The 10,172-nt window shown below is 39.8% G+C and overlaps 1 protein-coding gene across 1 annotated transcript in view; it reads left to right on the forward strand.

Moving 5' to 3' along the window:
• STXBP4 (syntaxin binding protein 4) overlaps positions 1-9,737 on the forward strand; it is a 67,718-nt gene extending 57,981 nt beyond the window's left edge. Inside the window, exon 22 of the mRNA XM_010152246.1 lies at positions 9,626-9,737. Within this exon, the coding sequence (XP_010150548.1) occupies positions 9,626-9,737 (112 nt within the window). The remainder of the gene's footprint in view (positions 1-9,625) is intronic.
• The last annotated feature ends 435 nt before the right edge of the window (positions 9,738-10,172 follow it).

Raw genomic sequence — 10,172 nt, forward strand, 5'->3', positions numbered from 1 at the left:
CTGAGAATAGAATTTGGTTCATGTTAATTAGGAGCCTGAAATCAATACTTATAAAACACAGATTAATAAAAAACACACATGATGTGTTCTGGTACCTTTTGAAATCAAACCTAACAAATCAGGCTTCAACTTTGAAAACCAACACATCATACCTGTGTATTTTATGATACTTGGTTTTGTTTGGTTTTGCTTGGGAAAGAGCCATCATTAATTTTACTGAAAGCTGGGCATTCACAGAAACTGTTTATGATTTTATGACTGAACTAAGAATAGCAAAGCAAGTGTGATAGATGAAGAACTGCTGTAGTATAAACATTAATATTTTATAGCACTAGAGCTAAAGGTATCATCATAAAAGGAAAATAAATCACAGCTGATTTTACTTACTGCATGCTAAGTTGAAAAAACAAAGCTGTTCCTTTGCTAAGTGTACTTACACATTTCTACTGCATTGTAAAGGAAGGACCCAAAACCCAACATTGTTCAGCTTTGCCTCTTCTGTTCCATTCCAGTATATATAGTATATTTCAGTACACTAGTTACTGCAGGTTACCTAGGTAGTGGTTGGAGTGGCCCTTCCTAGAAGAAATCAAGTTCAATAAAGTTCAAATCATAGCAGAGGTGATCTGGAAGTGAACTTCTGTGTGTTTGTTTTGGTGAGTTCAGAGCAGCAACCTAAGAAGAACTGATCTGCCGTAGTGAACATGCAGTTGAAATCCCCCCGGGTTGAACCCCGTACCGGCTCTGCTCCCACCTCCCTGTACAGCGGTCGGCAAGTTAGTTGCACCAAAATTATCAGTTATCAAATCATCATTGTAGGTGTCCCCATCCTAATAACTTTGATGTTTTGTGAGTAGGAATGGGTATTTTGAGCATGGAGTGCTCTCTGTTTTCACTCAGTTCAAAGAAAGATACAATTACTTTGCATCTCTTCAAATTGGACCCTTCCTATTTTACATGTCACTCAAAACCAGAGGTTGCTTTGGCAAATGTGTGCTTTTACCTGTCATCCTCAAGTCCTATCTGAAAATAGAGGACAGAAGAGTTACATAGTCACAAGAAGTTGCAAGTATTTAAATAAAACTGTCTCAACACTAAGCAAGTGCTAACTGCTACTACTACTTTTTTATAGCGAGCCAAAGCGCTCTGCATCTGTCAGCTCAACATCAGTTCAAACACTTTCAGGTGAATCAGTATGGATTAGGGTAATGCTGACATTTTTTTTCTTCATATCTGGATAACCAACTTGAGACATCTCAGGAAACTTCTTTTCACAAAGTGTTAATGCCTGCCATCTGAAGTATATGACTCTGCTGGGTCTCAGGTTGGTCAGCAGTCCAGAAGTAATAGTCCTCTTCCAAAATTGTGTCCCCTGGTTGTTCTTTGTTGACAGTCACTGTTGAATGAAGAAGGTCTTACTAAAAGGCACAGCAAAGACTTAGTGTAAGACATTTTGCTAACTAAAAGTCATAAAGACTTACAGATAGCCAGAATAAGATGAAAATTCCAAATAGTTTCTAAGGTTTAGAAATGGTTTATTGCCAGATATTTGGGTGGTAGGGAATTCAGTTTCTCTGATTTTTACTGAAATCATTTTGCATGACTATAAGGAAAATAATCTCAGATGTAAAACTAGGAAACTTGGCATTGGATTTTATGATAACGTGAGCTTGTAATACAAGAATGTTAAGACCTTAAGCTGCTTTTGGTTGGGCAATGCTGGGTTTTTTTTTCCAGAGAGGTTGTTTGTTTTTAATATCAAGGACCAAAATGGAGAAACATTCTTTGTGCTTACACAGGTACTGCACGCTCTGTCCAGGTTCTGCCATGTCACATAAGGCAGCTGGTAAAGTTTCTTCTGGAGAAAATACATGAGCTGAAATTATTTTTTGCTTTAGACCTACAAATCCCACTGAAATCAACCTGCTGCTTTTTGTTTCCTCTGCTGGGTAATTTTACGCTGATGTGACCAAAGCCCTAATTCTCACCTATCTAGTTACTCCTGTGAACAGGACTAGGAACGTGAATGTTCAGACAACTGTCAAATATCCCTTTGTCAGAGCAGGATTTGGCACGTGTGGAATTGTCACGTGCACGGCTCTACGCCGTCAGTTCCCCTGAGGTCTCGCTGGGTTTTGGCAGAGCCGTCGGAAGCAGAATAATGCACAGCAAGGTTTTATAGTATGAAACATGGGCCTAAGCCATCACTTGGGCATTAATTCCTTTTAGTACACACATAGTTGAAAGGTAAGCTTTGAATGTGCTCCAGGCTGTGGTAGAACAAAACTTACGTGATCTTGGCCTAAGTCTGCAACATCCTATCAAGGTGATGGTAAGACAGGACTGATGTGAAGTGAGCAACCTGGTTGTGCAATTCTTCACAAAACTAACACCGCTGATCTTTATCTTCTGATGCATTTGCAAATAAACTCCACCAGAATTTTGATGATGTTCACTTACAGGCACAGGATTATGAGTAACCGCCTATATTAAAACAGCACTTTTAGAGTAATAGCAGTTGGCTGATACTGCGGCGAGATAGATTTAAGTAGTGCTTTAAAACTCTGAAGTTTGCATATCCTGTTATTCAAACCTTTGGCCTTATTCAGCGTTGGCTCAGATTCTGCTGTTATTACTGTTTTCATTTTATATTGGGCCATTTGTTTATTGTTGACAATTTTTAATGATACAGCACACTTTGGCTATATAAATCTTCTTCCTAGGGATAACTGCCTTCTGAAATCGCTCATAGATTTGTCTTAGTAGACAAGTGTTTAATCAGTTTAATCAAGGAATAAATAGCAAGAGAGTCTTCTGGGGTTTCGCTTTATATCCCTCAATCTTTAATTAACAGTCAAGCAAATCTGCAATCCCCGAGGGAAATACAAGACATGTTTATTTCGCCTTAGGACACTGTTCCATGAGGTGACAAGTGCTCTCAATCTAATACAGCTAATAAAGTTAAGGTCACTGCCATCTTCCAGGACATGCCCAACATCTCCTGGGGTACTATTATATGCTGTGTGTTCTTTTTGAAATGTTGTCTTGAAAGAGGTTCCAGACTTAAACCAATTCTAACAAAAAGGGGAAAGAAAAAAGAACATTTAATTTCAAATAATCTGATTTTGAAAATACAATACAAAAACCCTTCCCAAACTGCCTATAAATTCCATGTCTAGAAACTGTCTTCCCTAGATGCTCTCAGGATTGATTGATTCTACTTGCATCAACATCACTCAGTTGTTTTGTCCTAATTGCTCACCTACTAACTTAAAATCCTTTCATTACAGTTCAGAATAACTTTGCATATCCTCCCAGCATTTGCTCTTCAAAACAGCAGGAGCTTTCAGTTGATTGACTTGGTATCCCCTTACAGCATTTAACATCTGCTTTCCAGCCACTGGCATTTTCAAAGGGAATACCAAACATGACAGATACCATGACTGAGTCTGCAGGCGTGTGCTGGCTCTGAGAGCGTATTTCATGGTAAACATTGGCATTGAAGAAACAAACAATAACAAGTTTAAATTCATCAGGGACAACAACAAAGTGTTAGTGTTACAAGCTGAGAAATAGTTCTGCTCCTGAAAATCATGCAATCATAAATAAAATTAGGAATGCATTCACACATGTGCCATGTGCAGCACCACACATACATTCAATCTACCCGTGCAGATTGTAAAGCGATTTAGAAACACTCTCAGGTAGAGATTTACGTGCAAAGGAATTTGCACACTTCTGTACCATCCTGTGTACCAAATCTTGCTGTATAGTATTTATCTAAACTCCACAGTCACTGGAGGAGGCTGGGCTGTAACTAAAAGGTCTGTGGTTACCATGATGCCATGGTCAAAGCTTGTTCAATGCCTTCAGGAGTAGCAGCTCCCTGGTACTCCCTTAGATGCTCCATTGCCACCTGCTGGCATGAGGATGGGTACTTCTCTCTCACCCTACCAAGACAGGAAGATCTTCAAGGTGCCTGGTGCAAGCTAGGACCACTCCATTTTTGTGCAGGTTCTGGTTTTGATGGTCTGTTTTCTTACGCAGTGTTACAGAAGGTGCATAAGGAACGTTGATCCCGGCCGATGAGACTTGCATTAGCAAGTTAGAGAAGCGTGAGTCAAATAGAGATGAGACCCAGGTACCTTCTCAAAAGTGCAAGATTTGGGACAGTAGGTTTAAAGAGAAAAAGGATCCTTGCATAGCAAAAGGCTATTCCAAGCACAAGGGAACAAACAGAAAGACCCAGCAACAAAAGCAAAGGTGGTAATTAAAACAAACCTTGTGAAGCTCTGTGTAGTCCAGAGAAGAGCTACAAAGATTTCGTGCAAGAGTGAGCAGGGAGGATGATACAACTTCTCGATGAAGGATTAGGTTTCAGGATCTTCATTCAGTGTTATTGTTCTTTATTTTCCTGTTGCTCTGGCCTTCATTAGTCTCCAAACCACCACTGCATGGGGCCCTGCATAACAGCGTGTGACAAAGAGAGGCATATACTCTCACAGTGACTTCAGAACTTCCCACTGGGGTATGCGTGTAACTAAAAAAGCACCATGTGGAATATATTCCTGGGTAGTATAGAGCATGTCCCCTTCCAGCCCATTCTAGATCTAGCAGTGCTATTTGCTATATTATTTTAATGATTATTTCAATAACAACAGTGAAAGCACTAAAGGATAAAGCTTTTGGAGTGTGCAGTTCCCTGTCTCAGCCTTACAGTTGTCAGCAGGGTGACACTGGATTTGCATTTTCAGTTGTGCCCAGATCATAGAATCACAGAATGGTTTGGGTTGGAAGGGACCTTAAAGATCATCCAGTTCCAACCCCCCTGCTATGGGCAGCGACACCTTCCACTAGACCAGGTTGCTCCAAGCCTCATCCAGCCTGGCCTTGAACACTGCCAGGGATGGGGCATCCACAGCTTCTCTGGGCAACCTGTCCCAGTGCCTCCCCACCCTCTGCGGGAAGAATTTCTTCCTGATATCCAATCTAAACCTCCCCACTTTCAATTTAAACCCGTTACCCCTTGTCCTGTCACTACAGGCCCTTGTAAAAAGTCCCCCCCAGCTTCCTTGTAGCCCCTTCAGGTACTGGAAGGTGCTATAAGGCAACCTGTTCCAGATGAGTGAAAGCTCTATCAAGCATCAGTACCCCTCAGCTGAGCATTATTGCATTTTAAGGGCTAGTGAAGTTTGGGAAATCAAAAAGTAAGAGAGGAAAGATTAAAAGTTTAGCAAAATTACTACTATGGATTAAATGGATTTAGGTTATGGGGCGTGTTCATTTAGGGAGGAAAACAGTTACCTTGGGGTTTGTGTTATTTCACATGAGCAGAGTTCTACATTCCCTTTCATCTTCAGTACTTCTCTCAGTTTGGGAGAGAAGCAAGGGTTCATCTGAGACCACAACTGGGCTCTTCAGGTTTAGATACAACTAAATCCTATGTAGCCCCTAATGAGGAATGGTCCCTGTTCCTTATGAGAGTTTGACTGATTAATTGTTTAAGGCTGCATCTTGTTTCCTGAACAGATGTGTAACAACTGGGTCTCGCACAAGTTTGCTCCTTTTCAAGCTGAGTAAGGCTGGTGTGCTGGAAATATTCAGCCAGGTCTTAGGAATGCCATCCCATGTCAAAAGAAGAGGAAAAAAAAAAAAAAAAAACAACTTCAAAGACGATCTTGCAGCTGCTTTGTAGCTTCTAGCATCCTTCCCAGTGACCTGCAGCAGTTGTGTGGTCAGCGAGACTCTTCGTGATTCCCTGGTAGGCTCCAGAGTTGGCCCCTAGTTGGAGACTACAGCTGAAGGTGAAAAGCACGTCTTGGTAATGCTCAAAATCTAACAAAGGTGCAGACATTTTTCCATTAGTTTTTCTTTTGAGTTTTTCTGTGCATTATTCTGCTCTTAAAAGATTGTCTTAAGTTCTCATTTTAAAAGAAATCATTAAAAGGCATTTTAAAAGAAGTAGGAGCCATAAGGAGGTTAATTATAATGGTATTTTAAATAATTTGCTACCACTTCTTTGCCAAAAAAATGCCTGTGTTCTCATTTTGTTTTTCCAAGCTCTAAAATTTGTCTTGCAATTTACTAATTTTAAAAAGACAGAATAAGCTGCTGCCATATTTCCAGATCAAATGTTTCTGTTTTCTGACAGTAAATTTGGCAACTTTCTGATAGCGATTCCTTGTTTGGAAATCTAAAAATCTTTAATTACTGTTAATTTTTCTGAAAATGTGAAATTCATCTTTTAAACTGGCAATTTGCAAATGGGAAAATGTTTTTCATGTAGAATTTGTAATGCTGGCTTTCCAAATATTCCTTTAATATTCAAAACAATTTCATCAATTAAGCAAAACCTGGAGGTAGATTTGAATTCCCTCTCACTTCTATTGCTGGCCCTAACACACAAATCAGAGAGGATGTATTTCTAATACAAGAATGTTCTGCAAACCAGTAAATCTGGGATTATCTCTTCAGACTGATTATGTCAAAGCTCTTTAGCCACAGCACTTTTGGAGAGCTAAAAATAAATAGCAGGGACGGTTGTATATTTATTCTGTATCTAAATAATCTGTGCGTATTGTGTGTGTCTGTCTACAATGTGAGACATGGTACCAGGACTTAATGTTTATTTATAAGAGGTCTTTTCCTAGTCAGGATTTTGGCAAAGGGTATAAAACAAGCTGTCCTAGTAGAAGCGTTTACAGTATGAAGTCTAGTGCAATTTTAAAAAAACTGACTTGAAATCAGAAGCATTTACAGGAGGTTGATGTTAGAGCAGAATTTGGCCCCATGCATTTTAAAAATGGATGAAAAATAGTTCTCTCATACCAGTGATTAAACAGTGTTATGGCATTGAGTATAGAAAATTGTAACCCTGGTGTCAGTGCCACAATTCAACACTATTAAAGATCTGGAGAATTTTTGCATTTAATTTCTATGAGAAGAAAATCAAGTTCTTACAGCGGTTAGCAGGAAGTTAGGCATGTTATCATTTGCCTCCTGGTCCTGAGGTATGTAGGAGGGAAATCTTCTGAAGAATAAACACTTAACAAAGAATTTTTTAGTTAGTTACATCAGAGACCTGTGTGCGCTTTTCCACATAACTCTACTACTCCTTTGCAGTTTCTCCTGTTTCACAGGATTGATACTGAATGCTCATGGGAAAACAGAGCTAAGGGTTTCAGTACCCAGCAGGTCACGGCATGCTACATCGGGAAGTCAAACGGGAAAAATAAAAGTTTTAAAATAATTTTGGTCTTATTTCAATTCAGTAATGGATTGCTGAGAAATGTCTTGATAAAAGCAGACAGTATAAACACTTAGAATAGTACTGCAGGCAATAAATCTTGCATTGACATGGCTGGAATGGATGGAATCCAGTTCATTCATCTCCCATGATGCCGCAGGTATTGGAAGGAGTTCGGTGTCATTATGCAGATAAATGAAGTCACGTGCCGGAACTTTCATTTAGAGTGCTACCTTCAGTATTAAACCATATTCACTGTATTTTTTAATTGGAAAAAAACTAATTTCTGACATCATAGAAAACCTTTTGGAAGAACACAGCAGACATTTTCCTTAGTACAGTTACAGATATAAATATATTCACAATATAAATATGAATGCATATGTTTACCTGTGTTCTGGAATAATGGGAATGAAGTTCTTGATTAGACAGATTTCATTCACGAATCTCTCATAAAACATTATAAAAGTACTCTCTTCATATTCTTCATGTTGGCTATCATCTGACTTTCTAAAGGTAAACACTGGAAACTTTTGGGAAGTTGCTCTCCTTCCTAGTAAAAATAGTACATTCACTTTCTTAGAATGAAATGATTACTGTACTTGATAATGGCCTGTATCTGCTGTGTTGCATTTTCTGTAGCTACATGTTGTTCAGTTATGCTTCTATTTAACTTCCGTGAAACTGATCTCTACAGCTCCAGTAAGGTGATGTGCATTTTTTAACATACTCATAAAGCAATGGAGTCCATCCAGTGCTGCTCCAACCAAAAAAAAAAAACCCACTTAATTGTTTTTATGCGTAACAGGAGCTTTTGGGTTTGGGTTTTTTTAAAGGATAAGAACTGAGGATATGGCCTTTATCCTCCACATTTTGTTTTTCCTGCTTGGTCCTTACTCAGGCATTGCTTCAGTGGAAGTAGTAGCTAAATGCACAGATTGCCAGTTCAGAGAGAGGTTAATCTATTAATGACACTAGAGATGTGATTTACATTAGCACTGTATTTACCTCTTGCTGAACAGTAGTGTTGTCCTCATCATATCCAACTTACTCTGAGCTCAGTATATGCAAATGAAAGGTGGGAATACGAGGTAAGATCACAGCACAATCATATTGACTGGAATAGTGATCCCCATACCCGTAACTCAGTGTAGTGGAACATCAACTCAAGTTCCTACTTTACCTTATCACTTTCCATAATCGGATATTCCAGAGAGCATTCTTGAAGACAGAAAGCCAAAATCTGTTTTCACTTGAAAAGGTAAATCTGGAGTAGTTCCATTGTGGCACTTCATATTTAATTAAACCTGTGCACCTGGAAGGTGAGTATAGGCATGGGCGGTAGGTGGCCTGTGTGTCAGAAGTTGTCAGAAGAGCTGTTTGTCATTCGTGGTGTATATTGCATGTACAACATTTTTCAGCTAGTTGTTGCAATGAACTTCTATTACAAAATAATCTTTGCACTGACTTGACTATAAAAACTGTGAATTTATTAGCAAGATTTTTTTAAGTGAAAAGAAGCTATTTCCTTTACCAAGAACACATTATTCCAGAAGGGAGAAGAGGCTGTGTCTTGCCCACACACAGTATGGCTAGCATGCATACTACCAATCATGAGGTGTACAGTGTTCTCACCCGCAAACAGTAAGCCTATTCCGTTTATCTGTCCCTACCAAGCCTTGATCAGGTTCTTTCCATTCATATGCAAGCTTACCAAAAAGTATAGACCAGCTTAGACTGCATGTCAAACGTAGGGCTAAAGCCCTAAAAAGCAGTACGGACTCCCTTTCATTACGTCTGTAAAGGCTGTGGAAGCACATCCAAAATTTGGTCTGGAGGACATGTAAAAACATCCTTTTTGGATTTATTCATCAACCTTTTCCTGCCACAAGTGGAAGGGCTTAAGGATGCTAGAATATTAGTTCATGTTCTAACAAACGGAGTGTATTTCTGCGATGTGATTCCATGTGTGGTCAGCTTCCTCTTGACCACGATGACCACTGGTAGGATGGCAGTGATACTGCCTTGCTAGCTTGGTGGCGTTTTGTAAGACTTTGCTACTCTGGGCTGTACACCCTTGCTGGGTTAATTGTCTGTAGCTCCGTTAATTAACAGGAAATGTCACCAGTCTGTAACAGGAGTCTCTTAAAAAAGCATTCTCTCTAATGTATTGGGAAATTAGACCTTCGGTCCAGGTTCTAGCACCCAGAAGACTCCACATTTTGTTTGTAAAATTCTCATCGCTAGCAAGAAAAAGAGAATTCTGTCTTTGAAAGTGTTGTAATGATCATTACAACTCCAGGCTCCATCTGGTATTTCTTGTTTTGAGATTGGTAAACCTCTTTTGGGTTGCTAATAGCATTTCTTGTTTCTTTTTAGCCATGTGACACAGACAACATCATGGATCCATCCCGTAACAAGCGCACTAAGCTTGCTTTGCTCTGAGGAGGAGGAGGATGGAATCAGAGAGCTTCCCGGGTCCAAGAGCTGAGGACGTGTGTTGACAGAAAGTAGTCTAGTTTCAGGACATTAGTGAGAAGATGCACACTTTTTAATCTACCTACTTTCTAGACTAATGTGATAGTACCTGATGATGTTTCTCCCCTTCAAGTCAGAAGAAGTTCTGCCATTTTTGAGGTGGGTTTAGAGACGGGTGCTACGAAAGATGCAGGCTGCAGAAGCCTCCTTCAGTCCTTCATCTGTCCCAGTTCGGTGTGCAGGGATCAGCCTTATCTTAAGGTCTGATCCAGTCTTTTCACGACTTCGTTATTGGCATGACTCCTCTGACCTGAAGTGAAATGTTCACAGCTCTGACCAGCCTGGGAGTCAAGACTGGGACACGGGTTGTCATTGCACATGGTGGGGTCCAGCTGATGGCTGACTGGGAGATGCAATGTGAGATTTGGTTTTTTAACCAATGTCAGGG

Source organism: Eurypyga helias, unplaced genomic scaffold (assembly GCF_000690775.1).
Source record: "Eurypyga helias isolate BGI_N326 unplaced genomic scaffold, ASM69077v1 scaffold12505, whole genome shotgun sequence".
Taxonomy (NCBI): Eukaryota; Metazoa; Chordata; class Aves; order Eurypygiformes; family Eurypygidae; genus Eurypyga; species Eurypyga helias.